The 27,986-nt window shown below is 36.0% G+C and overlaps 1 protein-coding gene across 1 annotated transcript in view; it reads right to left on the reverse strand.

Moving 5' to 3' along the window:
• Positions 1-791: 791 nt before the first annotated feature.
• The window catches only part of LOC139975635 (N-acetylated-alpha-linked acidic dipeptidase 2-like), a 45,935-nt gene continuing 18,740 nt past the window's right edge, over positions 792-27,986 (reverse strand). Inside the window, exons 9-18 of the mRNA XM_071983705.1 lie at positions 26,649-26,768; positions 25,616-25,698; positions 22,975-23,106; positions 21,987-22,069; positions 19,816-19,906; positions 18,883-19,120; positions 15,882-15,966; positions 15,256-15,351; positions 2,268-13,896; positions 792-1,969 (exon numbers count right to left, since the gene is read on the reverse strand). Of these exons, the coding sequence (XP_071839806.1) occupies positions 13,701-13,896; positions 15,256-15,351; positions 15,882-15,966; positions 18,883-19,120; positions 19,816-19,906; positions 21,987-22,069; positions 22,975-23,106; positions 25,616-25,698; positions 26,649-26,768 (1,124 nt within the window). The 3' untranslated portion in view covers positions 792-1,969; positions 2,268-13,700. The remainder of the gene's footprint in view (positions 1,970-2,267; positions 13,897-15,255; positions 15,352-15,881; positions 15,967-18,882; positions 19,121-19,815; positions 19,907-21,986; positions 22,070-22,974; positions 23,107-25,615; positions 25,699-26,648; positions 26,769-27,986) is intronic.

Consider the following 27,986-nt stretch of genomic DNA (forward strand, 5'->3'; position numbering starts at 1 on the left):
GAATTGAAGCTGCATGGCGAACGTTGTATTTTTTTTAGAGTATTCAAAATCATACGAAGTTTTGTATGGTGGAGTATAAGGATCGCGAGATACAATTTCTCAATGTGACGAGGAAAACGTAGTAAATATGACTGATTAAAGGTCAATTTTGATCGAAAATTTTATGTCACTCACAAATTACAAGAACATATGAAAATAAGAGTGCGACAGTCAGAAAAATTAGAGCGCGACAGTCGGAATTCCGAATTGAAGCTGGCGACAGTCGGAAATTCCGACAGTCGGAAATTCCGACTGTCGCACTCAAATTTTCCAACTATAGTCATTTTTACCAAGATTGGGGGGGGGGGTGAGACACCCCCCACACCCCCCCCTCTAGCGACGTCCCTGCCCTCACCCCTACCCTAGAACACCTCGGGTAAATGTAGCGAGTTTTCCGTTACTGTGCTAGGTTTCAGAAACCCGTAAAACGACACTTAGTAGATTACCGGGCTGATATGACGAAGATCACTTTGCTACTCGTTACGTCATCAAGAGCGAATTCAAAGACATAGATAGGATGTTAATTTAAACGAACGGTCGTGCCTTGTTTACTCTTCCGACCACGAAAACAAATATGACCTACTTCACCAGTTCCTCTATAGGAACAATTTAGAAACATCGTTGCACAAGTATAGAGACTAACTCACAACCGTTTTCGGATCACAAAACGGAAGCCTATATAATTATAATGAATATTTATAAAAGATTTGAAAAACTCTTGAATCGAAGAGAAAACAAAAGGAATTCCAAAGTTCGCGTGTTAGACATTCAATCTTTCTTTATCAACTGTTCCGAAATAACGGCACAGCTCGGGACAATTTTTTGTTCTTTTTCATAAACGGTATCCGTTCACGCAACCAATTCAAAAGTACATGCACTGGAGTTTACAGTATCAAAAAAAAACCCGTGGTTTCTATCATAATAAAGTATAAGAACTGTTCCTAATAGCAGTACAAGTGCTTCGAAGCGTGATACGACAGTACCGCACAGAGTGATACTATAGCATAATAGAAAGATGAAAAAAAAAAAATTGTCCCAACTGTTTGACAACAAGAAACTATGAAATGAATATAATTCATGTAAAATGCATTGATAATTACAATATCCGAATATGAAAAGAACTAAAATAAAAACGTAAAAGGATAAATAAAATAATCAAAACCAATTCACTTAGAAAAAAAAATTGAGCTAAATCTAGCAGGATTTCTTAAAATACTTAGAAAAAGGGGAGGAAAGAGTAGCCAAGTTCATATATATTCCCTTTCATTACACAGTTATCTTGTACACACAAAAAATCTATTATTATTGAAATAGTAACATAAATCAACTTTATATGAAAAAAAGTATGAAATACATCAAAAAAACATTCTGACAAAAAAAGTTAATATCTGAAACACTTTTGAAACATTCTTTTTGTTATTATTATTATTTTTTTTACAAGCTGAAAAATCGATTGTGAATGCTTTGCTGGTTTGTACCAAACAAAATACTGCTAAAATTTTCCAAAGCTACACAAACACAGATTACTATACTCCACGTTGTAAAACATGAGAATAATATACTGAAATACTTTTGTTTCCTTTCTTCAAGGAGTGGTGTTGGACTACAATAACACATGAGAACAATACTTATCAAAGTCAGATCTGTATAGGATGTGATGGTGTACAATATTATTTACATAGACTATATACTGTATGTTAATACTGTTTGAGACCATTATTGAAGTTACTGCATTACAGATCAATATAATGAAGATAATATCAACAGGCTGTAACACTACTGTTATATAAATAGTGTTTGGGGCCAACCAGCACACTACTGAAGTTATTACCTAACAGATCAAAAAGATGAGGATAATATCAACAGGCTGTAACACTACTGTTATATAAATAGTGTTTGGGGTCAACCAGCACACTACTGAAGTTATTACCTAAAAGATCAAAAAGATGAGGATAATATCAACAGGCTGCAACACTACTGTTACATAAATAGTGTTTGGGGCCAACCAGCACACTACTGAAGTTATTACCTAACAGATCAAAAAGATGAGGATAATATCAACAGGCTGCAACACTACTGTTACATAAATAGTGTTTGGGGCCAACCAGCACACTACTGAAGTTATTACCTAACAGATCAAAAAGATGAGGATAATATCAACAGGCTGTAACACTGCTGTTATATAAATAGTGTTTGGGAGTCTACCATCACACTACTGAAGTTATTACCTAACAGATCAATAAGATGAGGATAATATCAACAGGCTGTAACACTACTGTTATATAAATAGTGTTTGGGGCCAACCAGCACACTACTGAAGTTATTACCTAACAGATCAAAAAGATGAGGATAATATCAACAGGCTGTAACACTACTGTTATATAAATAGTGTTTGGGAGTCTACCATCACACTACTGAAGTTATTACCTAACAGATCAGTAAGATGAGGATAATATCAACAGGATGTAACACTACTGTTATATAAATAGTGTTTGGGGCCAACCAGCACACTACTGAAGTTATTACCTAAAAGATCAATAAGATGAGGATAATATCAACAGGCTGTAACACTACTGTTATATAAATAGTGTTTGGGGCCAACCAGCACACTACTGAAGTTATTACCTAAAAGATCAATAAGATGAGGATAATATCAACAGGCTGTAACACTACTGTTACATAAATAGTGTTTGGGGTCAACCAGCACACTACTGAAGTTATTACCTAACAGATCAATAATATGAGGATAATATCAACAGGCTGTAACACTACTGTTATATAAATAGTGTTTGGGGCCAACCAGCACACTACTGAAGTGATTACCTAACAGATCAATAAGATGAGGATAATATCAACAGGCTGTAACACTACTGTTATATAAATAGTGTTTGGGGCCAACCAGCACACTACTGAAGTTATTACCTAACAGATCAAAAAGATGAGGATAATATCAACAGGCTGCAACACTACTGTTATATAAATAGTGTTTGGGGCCAACCAGCACACTACTGAAGTTATTACCTAAAAGATCAATAAGATGAGGATAATATCAACAGGATGTAACACTACTGTTATATAAATAGTGTTTGGGGCCAACCAGCACACTACTGAAGTTATTACCTAAAAGATCAATAAGATGAGGATAATATCAACAGGCAGTAACACTACTGTTACATAAATAGTGTTTGGGGCCAACCAGGACACTACTGAAGTTATTACCTAACAGATCAATAAGATGAGGATAATATCAACAGGCTGTAACACTACTGTTATATAAATAGTGTTTGGGGTCAACCAGGACACTACTGAACAGATCAATATGATGAGGATAAGATGGAACTACTGTAACACTGCTACTGTTATATTATTAATAATAGTGTTTAGGCTAACTTCTATAAACTACGACATCACTGAAATCACTTTAAAAGCCAAGGACTACTACTACTGCACATGAATACAGTGGATTGAATTGAGAGTCATGCATGAATACTTTCTCATCATGGGAGAGAGGGAGATATACAAATAAGATGCGAAGATTCCTGTTACTGGAATACAGCACAAGTTTCAACTGCATTAAATTGCCAGTGAAGACTACCAAGTTTGAACGGTAAACTATATGTTGTGTGTGGATTATTCACCCCTTCTGGCTAAAGAGAGTAAAATGTGAAATATATTGTCATTTGCTGTAAAAGGGACACAAATGTCCACATTTCTTAAGTATGATACACCAATTAACCTCTGTTTACAGACGAAATGAAATACCTTCGGACTCGCTGTCCGTTTGTACGGTAGGCTTAAATTGACTATGCTTGTACTTGCTGAATACAGCAGTAACGTTCAATGCATATATATAACGTACATGCGATGTCACATGACTTCACATGATGAAAGCCAATGACGGTGCAGGTGAAACCTGCTTGGACACTAAAAAGGGGTCTTAAGGAAATACAGCGTGATTTGGGATGTTAATACTTTAAAATAGAACCACAAAAATCTATTCAAACTATTCTTCATGATATTCATATCCCAGACAGAATATTAAATTACAAAAAATCCACAGCATTCGACAAATATTACGAGCAAGTCGATCGTTTCCTTTACTTTGAAAACATCCATATTTCCTATCTGGACGACCATGCATATGTCACCAATACAATGTATTTAAAGAAAAAGAGTTGACTATACAAACCATGCAGATTTGTACAACATATAAAGAAAGGGATATTACACACATATCCTTCTATGCAAATCTTTACAACACATACAGAATGGGATATGTCACACATATCCTTCTATGCAAATCTGTACAGCGCATGCAGAATGGGATATGTCACACAGATGCTTCTATGCAAATCTGTACAGCGCATGCAGAATGGGATATGTCACACAAATGCTTCTATGCAAATCTTTACAACACATACAGAATGGGATATGTCACACATATCCTTCTATGCAAATCTGTACCACACATACAGAATGGGATACATGTATGGGAAACTTACATTTTCTGTACAAGATAACACCAGAATAATTGTGCATTCAATTTCTAAATGTACTTGTTTTTTTTACATAACAGAATAACACTGAAAATAACAGTTTATGATGTTTAAACACTTTTAGAGAATTTTAAGACGAACACGAGGATATGGCTAACTTACGAACAAACTTTTAATAGGTATAAAAGTATAAAAAAGAGAAAAGAAAAAAAAACCCATATAAAATGGAACAAGGCACCCAAAAAGAAGGTACGATTGAAGCAACATCAAATACAAATCATGTACAAAATGTTCTGTGCATTTTTTAGCCTCAATAAGGAGCAAAGGCAAAATATTCATTTAAATTAACAGTAGTAGTAGTTACAAGTTTTACGCTCTCTTTATTAATATCTTGAAAACTTTTATTGCTATGATGTCATGATGATGTAATGAAGAAGAAGTCTTCACTTTTCAAATGGTGTATTAGTAGCAAATGATTGTGCAATGAAGGTTTTACACTTCTCAAGTTCAATCAGACTCTCATGTTCACTTTAACCAACAAGAACACAAGAAGTGAAGAGGTCAAAGGACATCAGTATTGGCCACCAAAATATGCTAGAACAAACAATTATGGTCACTTGTGCATTTCACTGTCTAAGGCATTAACCCTCATAAAGTTCACAAATTTTACTTTTCTAAGTGAACAAGCCTCAATATCTCGTATTAATTCGGAGAATCGGAAGCCTCCACAAGAGATTCCTACCACAGTTTAACAACTCTTCGCATGCTAAAAACTTATGGCCAATACTGCCGACATTTAAAATTTCTACCTCTCAATATTATTAAACCTTAGGAGAATTTTTGTGCACGTTTCTTAACATGTTAGGCTACATTAGTTGAAGATCTCCCAGCAACTATATATACCTCTTACAAACTAAAAGACTACTATACATTTAGGTGCAAACAGTTTAGCCTGAGGCAGGCATGTAACCAGGCCAGAGGAGCGGGAGGGGGGGGAGGGGTGGCTGTATTTCAACGTCATAATGGCTAATTGATCAAATATGCCGACTTGTAAACAACACACCAAAAAAAAGAAGAAAAAAAAAGTTAAACAGAACAGAAGTAGAAGAAATGAATTTGCACAAGAGTAAAGCAGCCTTTGAGGAAATGGATGAAAAGCAGAAAAACAAAAATTTAAAAAAATGCGATGGATGTAAACTTTGAAAGCATTTTAAAAACAAATGTTAAATAAAATGAGGACCTCATTGTTTTTTTCCATAGTTAAACCAAATTATTCCAGTAAACACATTGTCTTCTCCTGGTGTATGTTTCAAAAAGAAGAAAAGAAAGGAAAAAAGGGAGAAAACAAGAGAGAAAGGAAGAAGGGGGAGAAATTTCAGAACGATCATAGCCTCTCTTTGTTTGTAAAAAAGGTGTTTCGTCTTTTTTTCCGTACCGTAAAAGGAATTTTCTACTTGTGACATATGATAAGGTTCATAAAAAGTGACAACACAAAGTGTAAATCAGTCAAATTTATGCTAAAAGGAAGAAAAATGGTTTTATATAATGAGAATTGAGACGTCACATGACATCCTCCGTTCATGATTCAGAAAATGGACTCTAGTCTGGAGTAATAGAGCAACCCTGGAAATGAATGTGTAGTCAATAGATCTTAAGAATGAGAACCATCTTCACACAGGGGAGGGAGAAGTGAGGGGGGGGGTAGTGGAAGGGGTGGTGGTGTGGGAGGGGTCTATAAGGTAGATTGAGCTTTCATTTGTTAACATAGCCACTAGATACCTTTCTGTTAGTCTAAATCTACTTTTTTTCAGTTATGGTTAGCCTCTGTAGGGTGGGAGGAAAATTTCTTTTAGATATTTTGCCTAAAAGGGCCAAAAGTTAAAATTAAGAAAGGAACCTCACGACTGATAATAAACACAGCGTAAGAAAAAAAAACACAGCGTAACGATAGACACTAACTATTAAATCCAGCCTGAGTAAAATATGTAAATTTCAGTGTGTATGTAGACAGAACAAAAAGCCCAACAGGTCAGTCTAGCCAATCAGGATGCCATAAAAAAAAAACATTTTAAGACTTAAATGACGATTGGAATTTGAGGAGTTGGTGGTGACTTTGATGGAGGTAGAACAGAGAATAGAGGAATTAGGGATAACATTATTAAACTGACTAGTTAACTAAATATTACACTTCTGATCATTACTGTAATACCGTCCAGATACATAACAAACCTTAGGAGGCATGCCTATGAATATGCATGTACAGATGACCTCGCTAAGAGGTCATCGTTGTCAGTAAGACAAGGCAAGTCCAGATTCAGACAAACCCACACTTTAATGCTAAACTCTTAACTTATTTAAATTGTACCAGTTGAAACCTTTGAACAGTCCATAAAACCATATTTTGTACTGCATATTTTAAACGATGCCTGCTTGTACGTGACAAGATCACGATTAGTATTTCATAAATTATAATAGGCTGTCAGCGTACATTGGTTCTTACCAGCAATATTTACACCAAGATATTACAAAATTTCTTAAACACTTACATGCCATATGTCTATTAAAAGCACTTCATGTTACAATATAACCCTCAACTTGCTGGTTAATATCATCAATGCTATGAAGAAGTATTCATACTGTGTTAAATGTCTCATGCACACTGTTATGGTTTTTATATTCTAAACTTGCTATTTCAATATTCAACGCTATGAAATATGTATTAACGTGTTGAAACGCTTCATGTTGTTAGATTTTTTAACTCGCCAGTTTGATTTATCATCATTTATATTAAGCATGCACTAATACCGTGCAAGATACCTATTAAAACTTCACGTTACAAAGTTTCCGAACTTGCTAACGAATTAAATATTCAATACGCCGTGGATGTGTATTAATCATTGGAACATTAGAACTGTACAGTCAACGTATATACATCTATAACACACAATCAGATAACAACGTGGTAGTTATGATGCTGAACTGTGGAGTATATGCATACATTATGGACAATATGTACATATATGCATACATTATGGACAACGCCCACTGTGCTGCTGCCCATAGGGTGACTGGTCGCTGGATCAAAGGATATCGATTCAGCGATGCATGAAACCCACTTCTTTCAAACATGTGCAGTTTCGTTACACCCATGACTGCACATAAATGAACATATCACAAACTACCTTTAGAACTAGCAGCCACCCCTCTCCCCCCCCCCCAAGGTCACTGACAAAGGACTATATGTTTATTTCCAATCTGGCACACACCAATGAAAACATGTGTTAAATGGAAAGAGGAACAATATGGCGGTTCCATACCACCAGCAATCAAGTAATCATAATATTTTCCAAAACACTACCCCCTACCCATCTCCCTTGTTTTTAAATACCCAAAAAATACACGCAACTTTAGATACCTCCCTTCCTTTTCCTTCATTGCTTCTACAAACATTCTAGCCTCCTTTCAGTGGTGTTTCATCGATTAAACATTTATCTTTGTAAAGGCACCCATATCAAACCTTAAAGGAAAATGTTCACAAAGACACTGTTATTAGTCTTGAACTTACAAGTCTGTCCCTTTGGTTGTGGCCAAATTTGTATGGATGGGGTGGAAAAGGGTCCCCCCCCCTCTATCAAAACAGATGTTAGAGGAATATTGACGATCTTCTGGAGAACAAACCTGTCTCTGTTGGAAACTATTACTTTGACAGCAAATTACGCCAAGAGTCAAAGGTCACCTTAAGCCGACCTCTTACAAAACGAGACCTAGTGTCAGATCATGAAAACTGTTGAACGTATCAAAAAATGTTCGTACTTAAAAATGAGAAAAGATTATACGGTGAATACAACATATATACTTGACGTGTTAAAGGATATATGTTAAAATAGTAAACAACTAACAAAACATTGACACTAAATACATGCAATCAAATAAGAAGAAACGATAAAGAGAAGGAAAAAAAAATCAGAATAATTTATACATAATTTGTTATACAATAGGTAAAAATTTCACTCCTTTGAATATCATAAAAAACAGAATCGAAAACTTGAACAATTGCACAAACAGAATGGAGACATACTTGAGAGAGTATGGATCAAGGTTTTTCTCTCATTCTTCCCAATAAATTTCATTCGAGAAGGTGAGACGAGGTTTCATATGTGATGGTGGCAAATTAAAATCAACTGCATTGTCTGGTGTTTACATTTATATATCTTGTGTGGTCTTATTCTTACGAGATAACTTTCCCTTAATACTTCCGTTGCTCGTCCTCTAGCGGCCTTCACAACTTTGACTCGGTATTAAATAGGGAGTATTCTAATTAACAAGAACTTTACCAAGGCCTCCATCTAAATCTTTTGAAATGAGAAAACTAAACCATGGTGTATAATTACATATTTTGTGTGGTCTTTATTCTTACAAGATTTCTTTCCTTAACTTCCCTTGCTTGTCCTCGAGTGGCCTTCACAACTTTGACTCGGTATTGAATAGAGAGTTTTCTAATAACTAGAACTTTACCAAGGCCTCAATCTAAATCTTTTTGAAATGAGAAAACTAAACTACGGTGTATAATTACCGTCGCTCGTTAGGCTCTGTGACAGACATAAACTGATCATTCCTGTGTCTTTACTGATCCAAGTAACTATGACCTTAGCAATCTGCCCCAGTTTTGGACAATTTCATTTTTTTAAATCATGATCTTTCTTGTCCCACTTCAAAGAGCTTGTAATGCGAGTGTGAGCAGTTTTAATATCCCTGTTTCTGTTTGATATTGAATGATAAGAACTGTTCATACTATCTGCAGGATTGTTCCAAAGATTGATAAGGTAGTAGAGGCATAGCCTTTGTACTAAAGCATAAGAAAATTTGTCCCTACTGGCCGGTAGCACCGATTCATCTAAATTCATACACATTTGAATAAGCATCACTTTCTTTAATTGGATATAGTTATTTCCACGCGCTTTCTCGCAAGCTTCAAGGACCTTGTCAAATAGTAGATGCCAATAGCCTGCTGGCAATGGTCATCTGTGACTTCTATTACAGAAAATGAATAAATTAACTGACTGATAAAAGTGCTAGCTCATTCAATCACACCCATCCATTTATACTTATTTTGAAGTCACTAATTACTATTATTTGTTGTTGTAAAGTCAAGCGATCACTTTCACATTTTCAATTTCACACAGTTATTTCAAAATCCCCTGAGATGATTTAATATTTTAAACCTTCTTTCCCAGAGAATTTCCATGTTTCAAAACCATTTTTCCAAAACAAAAAAAATAAAAAAATTAGACAAGTGCTGTGAAGAGTCTTGCTGGTAAGATGTGCTTTCAAATCCTGTTTTTCCTATTCCATGTAATAAGATACTCCCTGAGTCATACTAATTCATAATTAATGAAGATTACCATGGCAACCAGTTTTGAAGTGGTTTCGGTACTCCTAAGTCTAAGGATGAAGTATTGTTGTGGCCAGTTGGAAACAAAAATGATGGCAGGTTTTGTTCTAGAACAATTAGCTTAGTAGCTGCTAGCCAGTTGTTTCCAAAAACACAGCCTTGAATGAAGGCCCCCCAACTTATCAAGATTTTGTTGATATATATATATAATATTATTATTATACCATATTATAATGGAAATATAGTAATATAATTTTATACCACAATAACATCGTAATAACAAAGATCATTGAATAACATACGAGCCCAAACATCATTTTGACGGTCAAACATTGTACATTCTTTTTCACCAATGCTGGGTGTGTACAAACACAAACCCCAACCGAGATAATTCAAGACCATCCACTTCATTAAACCATCGATAAATTTGATTTCTTTCAGCTAAGCCTACAATTGTTTTGCCCCCACATATTGGTCTCCATGATAAAACATTTCACAGCCAGTTCCTAATACCTATTTCAATTCAGATTTGGTACGATCCCTGAGATATTAAAAATTAATCACAACATTTCAAAACATTGTTCATTACAATGGTTTCTCGTTTCAACTATTAGCTAGAGTCCAGTTTCCTGCCTGACAAAAGTTTGCCCTGACGATTGACTACGTTACTTGTATGTTAAAATTCTTCCGTCAAGGAAAGTAAATGATATAATGATATAATTTTGTGGGTAATAACGAAGGTGAAAATAGCTTGACAAGTGGCAAAACTATTACAAGTCAAGTTGTGCTTGGTGTTGCCATACATAGATTCATCTATCTAGCAGGTACAATTTTTTCAAGCCTTTCTACAGATGGTTCCTATCATTAATACAAGTTTTGCTATTTTTTTTAAAGTGTTTCTTGACAGGTTTTGCTAGCCTTTCTGATGGTTTATCAACCTCTCAAGTCAAACAGAGGAACAATTTCTATGATGTTAAGCTTAGGCACGCAATTTACTATATAGCTTTATGTGTTAGGCTAGATTGACATTTAAGTTGCTGACATACCAAACAGTATTTATCTTCAAATATATAATCATTGTCACTGTGCTTCTTTGCAGAGAAAATGCTCTCCTCTCCTGGAGTGATCAAAACAGAATAGTTTAATTATTACCAAAAAAAAAAAAATGCAGCCATGGTAAACAATTAGGGTGGGATCAAACATTGCACTTTTTCCTTCCAAATTAAAAGACCTCTTTATGCACTTTTCTCCTACCCTGCTTCAAAATAATTGCTGGAGACTAGATGATGAATGTAGCTCCATTGTGCTTTGAAAAAAAAAAAAAAATCTTATCACTAGTTGTTATAATGTTTTACAACAGCCAGCCCTTCAAATATACATGGGTAAGGATTAACGTAGACAAAATTGAGGCGCTTTTAAATCGGCCATGTAAGGCACTGTGTCAATGGGCAGGTTGCCGAGTGGGCTGCAGCTTCATGCAGCCAGGCTGTGCTTCACACAATATCTGGATTGTTTGGTATATCGCAACCGCCATGGTGCATGGGATCTTGCAGCCGATTCAGCTTGTCCTTTTGACACGGGGCCTTCGTCAATCAAGTGATTAGGATAACAAGTAATTGGTTTTAAAAAAAAAAGGGGGAGGGGGTGGAAAACCTTGGTAGGAAAAGAAAGTCATAGAATATGGAAATAACAAAACAAATATGACTGAAAATGCAATTCATTTTCAAATTATGTTAAAAATTTTAACTAGTGTTAACTAGTTACATAACACACATGAAAAACACAATGAGCACACTTCCATGTAGTGAGTGGTATCACTGTATGCCACAATCTGCATGAATTCTGTGCGAATAATTATGTCATGTTCTTGTTCAAGACCAGACCAAGTACATTGCCTGCAATAGATGAAAATTTGACCTGAAGCGGGTTAATAATTTGTATCTACAGAAACATGTCCAATAACTGAGAATATAAATTAAGCAATATTTAACATAAAGTTTTGGTTAAAAATTGGAATACTATTTTACAAATCATTCTCAGAGTTTTGTAGACTTCACAGAGCCATAAACAAATGCACAACTTGAAAGCATAACCATGGTTGCTTCAGGGATGGATGCATTAAAAATCAATATAATTCCCAATTAAAAACAAAGACGGATCTTAAATAGTAGAACTAGGCTACTTTGCAATATAATAATGTAGAGCAACACAGTACAACTATTCTGTACAACAACTCTGTACAGTAACACTGTACAACAATTCAGTACAGTGTTACTGTACAATTCAGTACAGTAACTCTGTACAGTAACACTGTACAACAATGAAGTACAGTTACACTGTACAACAATGCAGTACAGTAACTCTGTACAATTCAGTACAGTAACTCTGTACAGTAACAATGTACAACAATGCAGTACAGTAACACTGTACAACAATGCAGTACAGTAACACTGTACAACAATTCAGAACAATAACACTGTACAACAATTCTGTACAGTTACACTGTACAACAATTCTGTATAGTAACACTGTACAACAACTCTGTACAGTAACACTGTACAACAATTCAGTACAGTAACACTGTACAACAAATCAGTAGAGTAACACTGTACAACAATTCTGTACAGTAACACTGTACAGCAGTTCTGTGTAACACTTCTATACAACAATCACTACACTGCAATTATGCAGCATTACTGTACAGAGATCAGCGCGCTTACAATGAGCTATGTGGAATTCAGTAAAGGTAAATCGGTTATTTCAATTCCTTCCCTTTGTTTAATAGTACCATCCCAATTATAACCACACCCTCCCCTCATAGGCATCTCTAGACATAAGATATCATCTACATTTGGTCACTGCAAGAATTAGTGAGTGCACTTTTCTCACAGGTCTGTAGTCAATACTCAGAAAGAAATTGGACTTTAACGTATCCAATTGTACACTGGCTTGTATCTAGTTGCACATAACATTCAGTTTTTGACCATACATAGTCCTCCCACCCCACTCCCCTCCCTCACAAAAAAATGGGGCTCACCTTAACTCTCCCAGAGTTTCATTTTTCATTTTTTTATCGCTTTTTGTGAGATATTTTCAGTTCTCGTTGTCAATTGTAGCTAACGACATAATCGAGGCTAATAGGACTTGACAGAACTGAATTTAAGTTCCAGTACATCTGCAGTCCCACCTGATGGCCATATATTTCTCTTCGGAACCAGATTGTAATCCATTGCAGAGGAAAAGGGTTTTACCTGTGCTTAAATGATTTCCTATTGGAGTGTTGTCGATTCACATTCTGGCAGTAAATAAAGCAACATTTTCTATTTATCTACTGAATAAATTATATCCTAGAATAACACATTTGGAAATGTCCTCTCTGACATCATTGCCATGACAACCATTATCAAAACCGAAAGACCCTAATTCCGTTGAGGTTCATTTCAGCAGACTTTTAAACTGAAACGAATTCTGTCTTGCCGGTTGTATTCAAAATGGACCCTTTAAAACCTTCACCTACCTAATCAATCAAACAAATGATCGATCAATCATTTATTCGAAGGCAAAAGAGACCTGGTCACAGCATATCCTAACAAAATCTTTTCAACCTATTTACGAATAAACAACTTCGGGGTGGCCGTTTTCTTAGTGAGACCAGCTGCCAACGTCTACGTGTGAAAGGGCTTCCTTCAATCCTCTTACAAATAAATATCACACTACTAGATGACAGCCTGAGCAACGATATCTTCTCTCCGTGTCTCTTTATAATCCTGGATTCATGTGAAGAGGCCATCCACCAGTAAGGCGTTCGCAGCTTTCTCTACCGCAACACTCGTGGAAGACAGCACCACCTGTAACCTCTGTTCGTGGATCTCGTAGGTCGTGGAGTTGGCGAGATGGAGAGCATAGCTCAGTGGGGAGAGTCCTTCTGCTTCGTAAGCGCCTATGGAACTAGGTCCGTAAATCATATGCCTGAATGAGGAAGGGTTTTAGTAACGAAAGAAAAATGTCACCTTTTATTAATGTTTATTTAACGGTTAATTAATGCGGTGATTAGAAAACGATCGATTGATTGAAACCCTGGGAGATCTCTCAGAACGAGAGGAAACCAGTCTTGTGCGGTCGTACGTTTCGAAGGATGTGAGAAGATAACAATCAATGCTTCAGCATTTTGTGACTTAATTTTACCACGTGTGTTGCTATGGAAAGGTGAAGGGTGCCATCGAAATGTTTACCATGGTCCTTTTTATTTAATGAGCCAATTTCTGCCAAATGTTGAATTGCTTAAATGAATGGGAGTAAATTGTCGATATGATATTTTAACATTTTGCACATTAAGTGTCAGATTTCTCACATACGTTGCAGTTCAACAATTTTCTGCAAAATGTATGTTCACTTAGAAGTAAGCAATTTTATATACACTTTGACATTTTGCTGCAAAATAATGAATTACACAACATCATAAGCAACTATTTTTAACATTTTGGTGAACAAAATGTTGAAATAAATAAGATTCATATAGTATTAGTACATTTCAGACTTTTTCTTTCCGAAAATTGCTAAAATGATCACTCTTATGTTGAATGAGCAACTCATCCTTTTTGCTGCAAAATTCTAAAATTGTTGGTCAACAATTTGATGAGTAGTCATTTTTCAACGGAATGATGGATTTATTTATGACTTAATAAATGTACGGATCGGATCATTTTGCTAAAAATTGTCAATAAAATTAAAGGGAGTTCAGACATATTCACCGTAATGTTTCCGTACCTTGTAGACACATTTTGGTGCTGTTCAAGTATTCGAGCATTTTAATTCCAGGTGAACTTTGCACATGACACTGAGGACTTTTTTCTCCTATGCAAACGGCACCCAAACACCTCACCAGCCCTCTGCTGCAACTGATGTTATTAATAACACCTCTGATTACAGTAAATTTAACCTATTAGTGCTCATTAGTGTGATTTGAAAATAATCGAAAAAGACCTCTTCTTCCATAATTACAAACAGTATTGTATAGTGTAGTGTTCAAGTGCACTTTAACATAGGCAGTCAGAGACTTCAACTTGCCCAGTTTCGAGGAACTGGATAGGACTGATATGACAGCGCCCTCTATTAATGTTAGTCTTGGCTTGAGAGTCCCATTGTATTTCTCCGAGTGAAATTAATATCTTATATTCCATCAATTTGCGTCAAGTGATCGTCATTAGTAAAAAACAAAAAACACAAGAAAACCACCAAGAAAACAAAAACACAAAATACAATTGCGACTTAATCCACCTCAATGAGACACCAGAAAGTACGCTGAGGTGGACATCAAAGTCAACTCACCGTAACTGTGGATACATATGGCCCTTCTCATCTGAACTTAGGAAAGCCCTCTCGACGGCTACTAACCTATCGTTGGCTTCTCGTACTTGTAAATCACTGGAAAAAAAATCAAAATGACACAGGCTTATTAAGGCATTCATTTTGTTTAGAACATTATTTTTAACACAACTGTAATAAGAAGAAAGTTGAAAGTAGCAAACAACGACTGTCCCCTCCCCCCCATCCCCCCCCCCCAAAGAAGATGATTTATGATTGAAAATGAAATATGCTAAGAATTGTGCAGGGTAAGGGAACCACTGTCAAAACCATTTAAATTAGAAGGAATACTTTCTGTTATAATGTCACCTTTTTTTTCTAAAGAAAAAACCTGCTGCCTTCTTCTCAATTCCAGCCCAAGGCCTCATTATTTGCAATGATGTGCCAATTTCAATATGAAATACTTTCGATATGATTACATTTCTATGTTCTGTGACAAGATCTCAACATTTCATCGCCACCCTAGACTTTATACGTTCTGTATCGATATGTCTATGCTGCATGCACCTCACAGCAGGGAAACACAAGCTCATTGTTGGTGAGACCTGGCATGCTACTTCATAATAAAGTATCAGAGAATGGTTACTCACTTTTTCACATCTATTTGCTGTATAAATGAAGAGTGGAATTTACTTGCGGCATCCTTAAACTTATTAACGGCTCTTTCCAATTGATCTGTAAGAAAAGAAAAAACATACTTAAATAATAGAGAGTGTTACAAAGAATTATCTGACAATTGTAAAATGTGCTTATCTGTGGAACTGCTAAATGCAGTCCTGTTTAACTAGGAAATGTAAACTAGATTGATAAGTTTTAATTATCTGATAAGATGGTAATTTTAGACTGGCCTTAATTATCTGATCTAATTGACTGCAAACCTGATTTAAGAGACCTGTTGAACTACAAATAAAGACCCTGGTGATTTACAAATTGTAGCCATTTCATTTATTTATTCCAGTATAATCCAAATTTACATTAATAACAAGAGCCCAAGGGCACTGTGGTTCCTTGCTTGGGGTATATGACAATACACATAATATTATCAAGCAAGATTGGGCTCAAATAGTCCAAGTAATTGTGGTCCTACATGTTCCCATAAAGTAACCAACACTATAGCCAACACCTTTGTGATCACAAAATGTGATCGGATTTTTGATCAAAAGGCACTTTTGAGATCTAAATATGGCTTCGAAAATGTAAGAAATATAAGGTCACCTACAAGCGGGTCAACAGATATGATAACATTGGTGACCTCAGATGACATGACCTTTAAGTTTGAAAATGTTCCACCATCCCATTCACAACTTGTCCCAAAATATCAACCATGTCACACCTTGGCATTGGGATTTAATTGCATTAAATGTCTGAAAATTAACTTTGAACTTGTATCATAACTTCACACACACAAGGTCACTCGGAGGTCAACCAATTGACATTTTTGATCAGTGAGACCTAAATAGAGCATTAAAACTGTACAAATTCAAACATTTTTTTTTTGCCCATTTTCTCCCCTCAAAATACTAGTTTTTTAACATTAGCTGACTTTTGGTGAACTTGGATCACATGACCGCTAAGTTTGAAAATATTCCCCTATACCATTCGCAACTTGTCCAAAAAAAACAACCTTGTCACACCTTGGCACTGGGAGTTATTGCATTAAATGTCTGAAAATTAACTTTTACCTCCTATAACTTCACACACAAAGCTCATCCGGGGGTCAACCTATTGACATTTATGATCAGAAGGTACCTTTAACATCTGAAAATAGCATCGAAACTGTAAAACTCCACAAAACATGAAAAGGTCACCAGTGGTCAAATTGAGGTCAAGGGTCACCCAGACGCGGGTCGACAATTGGATTACATTGAAGCAACTCCCAACCCGAACGGACAATTTGTTCTCAAGTTATTGCAAAAATACTAGTTTTTTATCATTAATTGACCTTTGGTGACCTTGTATCACATGACCGTTAAGTTTGAAACTATTTCCCTATACCATTTGCAACTACTCCCAAATTATCAACCGTGTAACACATGGGCACTGGAAGTTATTACACTAAATGTCTGAAAATTAACTTTGACCTCAAATAACTTAACATACAAAGGTCACCTTGGGTCAACTTATTGACATTTTTGATCAATGAGACCTAAATAGAGCATCAAACTATACAATTTCAAACATTTTTTTCTTTGCCCATTTTCTCCCCCCAAAATACTAGTTTTTTAACCATTAATTGACCTTTGGTGACCTCGAATCACATGACCGTTAAGTTTGAAAATATTCCCCTATACCATTTGCAACTTGTCCAAAAATATCAACCATGTCACATCTTGGATCTGGGAGTTATTGCATTAAATGTCTGAAAATTAACTTTGACCTTGTATAACTTCGCACACGAAGGTCACACGGGTGTCAACCCATTGACATTTTTGATCGGAAGGTACCTTTGATATCCAAATCTAGCATCAAAACCAAACATTTTCTTTTTTGCTCGTTTCCTCCCAAAATAAGCACATTTTTTCTAATGTGACCTTTGACCTTGGTCTCAGATGTAGTTTAATCTCCTGATTCCAAAAACAAAACGATAAGTCTGTACAACTATCCTAACTCCGACCGAAAAACTTTGACCCCATATAACTTCGCACATAAAGGTCACACCGGGTCAACCTATTGACATTTATGATCAGAAGGTACCTTTGACATCTGAAAATAGCATCAAAACTGTAAAAATCCCCCAAAACACGTAAAGGTCACCAGAGGTCAAATTGAGGTCAAGGGTCACCCAGATGCGGGTCGACAATTGGATAACATTGAAGCAACTCCCAACCCTAACGGACATTTCGTTCTCAAGTTATTGCAATAATACTAGTTTTTTATCATTAATTGACCTTTGGTGACCTCGGATCACATGACCGTTAAGTTTGAAGATGTTCCCCTAACCAGTTCACAACTTGTCCCAAAATAGCAACCTTGTCGCACATTGGCAATGGGAGTTATTGCAGTTTTAATATTTTCGGTTTTTGGACCATAACTGACCTTTGGTGACCTTTGTGGGCACTAAAAACAATAGGGCACACCTCCATATGGCGGATCTATAGTCCAAGTTTGGCCTCAATCCAGCATTCCCTTATTGAGATAGAGCGTACCCAAGCAAGTGTCACAGACGCACACACACACATACACACACACACACGCACACACACACACGCCAACCTGACTGCATAGGTTCCTTTTGCTAAAGCAAGGAACCAAATATCAAATCAAAGTCGATAGTCTATAACAAATTTTCAAGTGCTTCTGTTTGGATAAAGACTTTTTTTTTTGCAGCACAGTAAATAAAACAAAAATTTCAGAATGATTGTATTTTATATTTTGACACGATATGAGGATTTGTTAACAATTCTATTGGCTTCAAATTAAAACCAAATAATGCTGACAGAGGGAGCTATTCATCATCATCATCACTAATTTATTTGTTTTTAATCTATTTAAACTGCAAATATGTAAGACTACATATTTTAGGTCTCCTACACATCAAAAAATTTAATTATATGACAACAACTATCTGCCATCGTATCGTAAATTACATACCCAAATTGAAGTCGGGGTAAGTTTCCTGGAGTTTGAGATAATACGATTCTATAACGGTGGCGTAGTCGTTGACGTCTACGGGAAGGACGATGTCGTCGGCGTACATCAGCAGCAGACGACCCGCAATCTCCGTCATGGCTCTGTGCTTCTGCCAGTCTGTGTCTATGAACGTTTCCACGTAATGCACCGTGTCCAGGCTGGTGTGCCACAGGGGGTATCGAGGTATGTGTTTCCCGTTCTGGTGAGAGAGAGGGGCGATCAATCGGTGAGCTTGTCTGACGGGTCCATTTAATTTGGTTAAAATATTGACAGAGATTTGAATTCTTAAAACGGTCTCACATGTATGTTGGTGATGTGGAATCCAGACCACATTCTAAAGAATAACAATGTAACTTGAGATAATTATTAAACAAATACATCATTTTTTAAGCATCTGTTTCACTAGCCTATAGAATGATCATACTATAACCCATCTACTCCTTATAGACTTTACAATAATGATTGGCAGACGTTGTTTTACTTCGTACATTTTCTTTCCTCACTTACACACTTCCTCAGAGAGGAACCTTACATTCTGACCATTCTGGAATTCCCCCACCGCCCAACCCCCCACCCCTACTGGATATCTTGCTGGGTTATTTATTGGTAGTTATGACAGTTGCATCGTTACATTGAAGTGAGAGTCTATAAAACATACCCTCATTCTCTCCCATCCCATGCCCTCACCACCTTCCCCCACCCTCAAAAAAAAAAAAAGAAATCCCAAAAATTAATGAGCAAAACATATCAAATGCCTTTGAATGTTTGTTAAGAATAAACAGTGAAGAATTTCCCATTCTCTCGGTGAAATGTTGATGCTTAATTTTCTGTCATGTGATGAATACTTAACTATACAGAAGAAGAACATAGGAAATGAAGTCGTTATAGACTGACCTTGCTGTAAGTGTACTTTAGGTCGACCGATGGAACCCCGGCAATGTGGAGGAACGGTGTGGCATCGCTGTTTACACCCAATGGTCTCAATCTGGATAGTAAAACAAGAAAGGCTTGCTGATTCCTTGCCACATCATCAGAATGAAGGTACTTAATTCGGCATAATGGAGATCTTTTTTTTCTTTATAATTTTTTATTGTTCTTATTTATAGTTTTGCACATTTTTGACACTTTTCAGCCTTTTTCCTAAATATTTTTATCATATATTTATTTTAATATTTTTTTCCCTTTTAGATTTCTTACAATTTTTTGCATATCTACATATTTTTTATAAATTCCTTACTCATATCTATTATGGGGCAGGAGGAATGTTATGATTTTTGATGTGTCATATTTTTATACATTGGCTGAATAAACAAATGAAATGAAATGGAAGAGATAATTTACATTTTGCAACCAAATTATAATACCTAACAGAATTCCCCCAAACAGATTTTTGGATGATTCATTTTTACTTGCAGAAAATTGTGGACATCACAATCAATTGATCTATCATTACAATCGACTGACCAGAATTTCATATACAATGAGGCTATGCTAAAGTAAATCTGCTGCTGCTGTATGTATCACGGCTTTGTGCATGGAACCCACATTTTCAATAAATGAAGTTCCAGCTTTTTTTTCAAGACCAAAACACGACTTGCGGTTTATGTCAAAGCCTACACACTTCTGAGGACCTAACGTCAGGCTATCCTTTAGTCAGTTTTACCCTTGTGAAATGTATGTTGACCAATTTCGTCAATTTGTGGTGAGGGGGGACATTCAAAGAACCATTAACTGCAAACATGACATGCTGTAGCCACAACTTTTTACCAGCTTGATTTATATCGTAAATTTTATCTCACACAAAACCTTGCGCATGTAAGTGATATGATATACGTGTTAAAATTGAGGATTTTTCCTCAACTTTCCTTCAAAAAAACAAATCATGACTTTCAAGGCCTAGATAACAATTTTTTCCTCCTTTTTCCCATTTTAAAGACCCTGTGGGAACCATGTTTGTGATACTTGTAATGCTGGACCATCTTTATAACTGATTCTGGTTCTCATATCCCTCTATGTAAGACACCAACCATCGAGAAGGATAAGGCTCCCCAAATAGTGAGGAAGATGTCCTTTTAAAGTAAACCATATTAGAATCACAAAAACAGCTGAAAGTTGAAGGATCACACAGTCTTGAAGTGTGCTTGAAATAACCCACGGCACCCACAGCTTTTTGCCTTGGTGCCCTTCCTATTTGCCATAATGCCCTCAAAATATTAAAAAATTTGCTGTGATGTCCCTTTGAAATATTCCCATACCTGTAACACAAATTTTAAAACTTTTAGGTGCCCGTTTCAATTGTTATTTTGAGCCCTGCTTGTATTCAAGGTGAGGACTTCTCACAGGACTTTACAACAGTTAACCTGTGGCCATTCGTTACTTGTCATACCCACACACCCAAGTGTGCACAATTCAAACAGTGCACCACATCCATATGTCCCAAATTATTCAGAAACTTTGACCCCCCCCAAAAAAAGGGGGGAAAGGGGGAAAGGTGGAAAAAAAAGAGTGGTCTTTACAGAAAAAATTCATCAGAGTGCCTGCAAATATTCATCACTGCAACGTTTGAGATAAATACCAACTGACAAATATTTTCCTATTTTCTGAAAGCCAATAAATGGAACAGCAGCATCACAAATTAAATCCACATGTATAATCTGTACTCTGTTCATGTTTAAATAACAAAAGAAACAAATTGTCATCCTCCCAGCTGGTGAAAATTTAACGAGGCATTAAAGTGGCCTTCCAAGGCAATTCTGGTAAATTTTTTGATCCTACTGAAATGATGCTTAAATCCTAAAATAATGGAGTTATTAACTACCTTGATTAGTCTAGTTGACAAAGAAAAAATCTATCATTTAAAAAAAAAAAAAAGGGGGCGAAAATGGCAAAAAGTAGGATTTGCATTTTCGTTCACGATAAAAATTATGGGACAAGGGAGGTGCCTGGTGAAAGAAATTCTTTGAATCCAAAGAATCATAAATGACTAGTCAGTGAAAGGCTGACCAGGTGAATATCGAGCACAGAGAGGCTGCTTTAAAACTAGAAAACGATCCAGATTCACTTACTGGTATTCATTCGTCCCTGGGTTTTTGATCTTCCAATTATCAAGAACTGTTTGTCCTTCCATGTCTGGATCTGGGGAATTGACCTGTGAAAGAAGAAGAAGAATCATAATGTATGTCAATTTTAGAATGTTAGAACTTACACACACATACGCACCAAAAGCAGACTGCTGATCTGTCGATATCAAATCAATTCTAACGATCGTTACAATATAAAAGTCTGCAAGTTGTTATATACAAGCATGGTGTACTACAACTACATCTGATGATTTTTGTATGGGGTGGGGGGAGGGGATGGGGTGGGTCTCTTGTCAACTGAAGAAATAAGTATTAGTTATAAAAAAAAAATGCTGTGATGGTTATTCTTTTGTCAGCAAATCCTTGCCACCTGCAGGTAAAATTTATAATTATTTTATGTATGAATAATGAAATTTTGGGAGGTTACTCTTGCCATCGTTAACATCCCACCCGTGGAAACCCTGTTCATAACAGCTTCACTTATCCCACGTTCCTTCTTTTACAGGTTTTACAGGTCTTTTTCCACTCTCGTTGATGTGCAAATTGGTTAACGAACTTACTAGCAAATGGGAAACATCATCACGCCTTGCAAGCTGCTAAAAGTCGCACGGAAAGAAAGAACAATTTGGGCGTGCCCTGAATTAAAGCAGGAAGCGATTTGGATACTAGATTGGGACCACTAGATGGGTTACAAGGGGTGCAGGGGGGGGGGGTTGGATAGTCCTTGTTTGGTAAGTTGGGTGCAGATGGACCAGAGGAATATTATAACTCATCTTCTATATTAGTTCAGAAGCTCCACAGACAGTTTCAAAATTATGAAAGAATGTATACTAAAATATACTGGGAAAAAAATGGCCTGGGTTTGATAAAAGCATTTTTTTTTAGAAAAAACATAAGGAAAGAAAAAAACATCCAAAATAATAATAAAATGGAAAAATTATATAATATTTTGAAATCATTACATGAGACTTACCTCTGAGATTGCTTGAAGAATGCTTTTAGCAAAGATTGCACTGCCTTCAGCTGCAAAGCTGTTCTGGCCAGAAACCGCTTCGTCCAAGTTAATGTATACCACTGCTCTCTGATTAAGAATCTCTTTATTTTCCTTTAAAAAAAGACAAAAAATAAAATAAATACATAACAAAATAATAATAAATACATAATAAAATAATAATAAATAAACAATAAAATAAATAAAAAGATGAATGAATAACTAAATTAATAAAGAAAGAAATAAACAAACAGACAGTTGCAAAACAAGACGGTTTCTTTTCATAGGTCACCCCATAATTTCGTTTTTTGGCTAAAAACCAACTCCTTTTAAGAGCTGCATAATTCTATCAAAATTTTACTGTTTTAGAATCTTTGCTTTTCTTTCTGTGACATGGGAGAAAACAATTTCAACAAATGCAATTCTTTCAACTACCCATTATTATTATTTACTTTAAAATTAAATTCATTTTTCAACAGTCAAAAGAATCAGCATGAAAAAAAAGTTATGAAAGTCATGCAGCTTTTAGTTGCCACTTGGATCGTAGTAATACTTAAGATCATTAGAGATGATTTGCATGACCAAGAAGAAAAGCAAGGTTCCCACACTTTAGTAAACAAATGAAATTTCTGACTTTGTCAAGACCTGTTCCAAGACGACACATATTTTTGCCATCTGTTATGAAGCCTACACAAATGAGGACCTAATGTTAGGCTACCCTATAGACTACATGGTGAGCCTGACGATTGTAACTCTTGCATAATTTCATGTTCACACCCTTTTATTTAGTTTGATAGTGATGGCGGGGGGTGGGGGGGATTGGGGGGTGATGTTCAAAGAGGCGTGAAACACAAACATGGCAAGCCATAGACATAATTTTGTAGCGCAGGTTGATAATGGCTTTAAAAAGTTTATTTCACACATTTTTAAACACCTTGCATGCTTATCACTAGTAGTTGTAATGTACAACATATGATCTTTAACTTAGGCCAGAACCAGATGAATTTTGCTAAATTGCATGAAGGTTAGGACTGAAATTGTCAAATCACATGAGAACATTTTTTTGGTTGTTGTTGCTAAAAGAAGCTGTGAAAATACATCCATAGGTACAAGTCTTCAAAAGAGAAATTTTGCATCACTTCTGCAGACTAAGCTTTCAAGACCTAACATAAGAGGTGTTACGTTTCCCCGAACTTTTTCACAACTTTTCCCCCGTTTTCCAGACTGGGTGGGAACCATGAAATAGAAGCCTTTGTAGTGATGCTTTGCTTAGGTGTTGGAGAAGACCACATTGCAGTTAAGTGTTGGAGAAGACAACATCGCAGACAAGATTTATGTATGACAAATATATTGTGAGTTGAATGACAGGAATTAGCAACATATCCATGGCAAGGGGATCAGAGAAAACACATTTCATTCATTTTGGTCTCTCTTCGGTCAGTTCAATTGTTTCATCTTGTAATTATCCTATTTCATAAATATCTGTTCTTACCATACCATTTATACTGGAAAGACAAAAGAAAACCTAACCAACCCCGTAATCAACCTTAATAAACACAGCCAACTGGTTCCACTCTGTGAAAGGACGACGACAAAACTGACCGGGATCTAATTTGTAATTTATGTGGTGACATGTTTCAATTGAGGTGAATACTTCCTAATAGTGACAGAGTGTGACCCTGTTGAATATTCATATCAATCTGTCCTCATGGAAGATTCTAGTTAAAGTCAATCACAATGGCAGCAGATGACCACACCAAAGAATGAAGTCTAATCATCAAGTCACAATGAAATATTACTCAGAATGACACATAAACCAGTGACAGAGTGTGACCCTGTTGAATATTCATATCAATCTGTCGTCATGGAAGATTCTAGTTAAAGTTAATCACGATGGCAGCAGATGACCATACCAAAGAAAGAAGTCTCATCATCCAGTCACATGAAATATACTCAGAATGACACATAAACCAGTGACAGAGTGTGACCCTGTTGAATATTCATATCAATCTGTCGTCGTGGAAGATTCTAGTTAAAGTCAATCACAATGGCAGCATATTTCCACATCCAAGAACGAAGTCTCATCATCCAGTCACATGAAATATACTCAGAATGACACATAAACCAGGTACCCTTTGAAATACATCATGGGTACCCTTAGTATGCTTTAAGGACTGAGATCGGAGGGCCACTTTTGTCCCTTGAGTACCCTTCAGAAGAATTGGTGGGTTCAGGATTACAATGAAATTTTTTTCTTTCTTTTTTTGCCCGCACCAAAATTCACAAGAATGTAACGTGATGTTTGTGAATCAGAGGCTGTTAGTTGGCTAAAGGGAAGTTTGAAACATAGCTCAATGTAATTTGATTTTGTTTTTTGTTGGAAGGGGTATGGATTGAGAGGTGTAGGGTTAGAGAGAGGTTGGGGTTGAGGAAGCCAAATTTCCCATGACATTTCATGTGACTCTATACTACTCTATCTTACTCTATATATCCTACTCTGTCTATCCTGCTAGACTACTAGTATTCACCTCCACCCATTCGGTGGACCTGAAGTGACTCTATCCTACTCTATCTTACTCTATTTATCCTACTCTATCTATCCTGCTAGATTACTAGTATTCACCTCCACCCATTCGGTGGACCCGATGTGACCGTCATCACCGCCATCCCAGCTGGCAAAGATAATAGTTCTTCTTGGAAACCAACCTGAACAGAATAGATGAAATAATAAATAAACACATTACAAAAGTATAAAAAAAGTATACAATGCTTTAAAGGAGAAACAAAACTCTAAAATTATCTCAAAAAACTTTGCAATGAAGATCAGCCTGAAACATTAAAGCAGACTCTTGCTTCAGTGCATAGGAGATTTTGTGATTCAGAGGTAATAGGCAGCCTGTCGGCCATTTTGTCAATCAATTAGGCAATGGTGTGACAAGAAGGGGAAACTGAGATATCTAAAAAAAAAAAGAAAAAAAAATCCTAGCTGTTATTTCATTTTTATTTATCTGTATCGCCAATTGTGTACAATGGGAAAGGAAGTCTCCTATAAAGTCTTAAAAAGACTTAACAAGGTGGAGTTCTTCAACCTTAGCATGTCTACTCAATAATGTTATCCAAACTAGGGATCAGAGATCCTGCTTGGAGTAGCCAAAATATTTTGGAGGGTGGCCAAAAAAAAAAATGATGATATTTGTTGAAGTAGAAAATTCTGAACCATAATAAATCACTTCAAAACTTGACAAAAATACAACACATTTTGCAGCGAAGCACCCTTAATGATACAAATATTTCTCAGAGGGGATGCCGGGAGAAAAGGCCTCCTCTCTGTGGACCGCTTCCCCGGGTCACAACATCTGCCACTGAAGGAGGGTCGCTTAGGTGATGAAAGTGAAAATGGGGTCACCAAGCAACAACAAAAAACAAAAACAAAAAACATAATTTGAATACCAGGGACTTTAGAACAATGATGATTGTTGATGATGATTGGGTTGGGCTTTTGTCTTTCAAAGACTCAACACACCATTATCCACGATTTCAAATTTTGAATAATCTATTTCCATGGTAATCATAATTCTGTGACAATCTTTGTTTTATAAATACTCATGGTGTGATAATACGTTCAATAAATACAACAATTTTTGTATTTATCGTACCCTTAAGTTGCAACTGCTTCACTAATCGGGTGAGTTCCATGAAAACTGCCATCCCTGTGCCTGGTTCAACTGCGCCTGGTGTCAGGGAATCCCTGTGACATCCGAAAATGATATAGCGATCTACCAAAGAGATGAAAGAAGATTTTTTTTTTTAAATAAAAAAATTCTAAACATTACGTAAGATGTTCTTGCCCTGAGGAGTCTTGTCTGATTTTAAATGGCTTTTAATATGTTGAGTAGAAATTTAAAGGGAGAGTAGAAAGTTAAGATTGTACCATGAATAAAGGGTTTCAAAGAGATTAGCAAACATGTACAAAGGATTAGCCTGATTAACTCTTGTGGTATAAGAGTCCTAAGATCCTATCCAATTTTGAGGACATATTTTCATAAACCATAAATTCATGTTGTATCCTACAGCCTTTAGAAAAAAAAAGAATAGAACGAAACCTTCCAAATTAAAAACAAAACAAGTAGATCTTTTTCATTAATTCTTTTTTTTGGGGGAGGAGGGGGAGGATGAGAGGGGGGTTTGCATAACAAATAAAAAATGCCCCCCCCCAAAAAAAAATTAATAATCCAAAGCCCTGTATAAGAAATATGTCTGCCCATCTTTGCTTTTATTCCTTGAATAGCTATACATGTCAAAAACAGATTCCAAAACAGTAAATCCATAGACAATGGAAAGCAATTTGGGAAGGAATGTACCACATTTAGCTGTTTAAGAATTTGCAGGGAGTCTTACATGGATTGAGAGATTTTCTATTTTTATGTATTCATTTTGTGAGGATAATAATAGCAAGATACACCACTGTATTGATTTAAACCTGTAGCTACTGTGATTGGGACCTGATCTCTGTATACATGCTGTAGTATTCAGCGTATTGTCACTCAGACATGGATACCATACCAGTACACTCACTTCCCTTTGGTGTTGAGTACCAGCAGAAAGTACAATCCTCTAACTGAGTACAATTAGGAAGACCACAAATCATGGTGTGTACAGACAATGCTAGCATACAAAACACTGATATAGACCCACTACAAGTCTACTGTATACACATACTATATGTACATACTATACTATACTATAACATACTATACTATACAATACATACTATACATACATAATATACTATACATACATACTATGCATACATACATAGTATACAATACATACTATACATACATACATACATACATACTATACATACTATACTATACAATACATACTATACTATACAATACATACTATACTATACAATACATACTATACAATACATACTATACATACATACATACATACATACATACATACATACATACATACTATACTATACA

This window comes from Apostichopus japonicus, chromosome 11 (assembly GCF_037975245.1).
Source record: "Apostichopus japonicus isolate 1M-3 chromosome 11, ASM3797524v1, whole genome shotgun sequence".
NCBI classification, from domain to species: Eukaryota; Metazoa; Echinodermata; class Holothuroidea; order Aspidochirotida; family Stichopodidae; genus Apostichopus; species Apostichopus japonicus.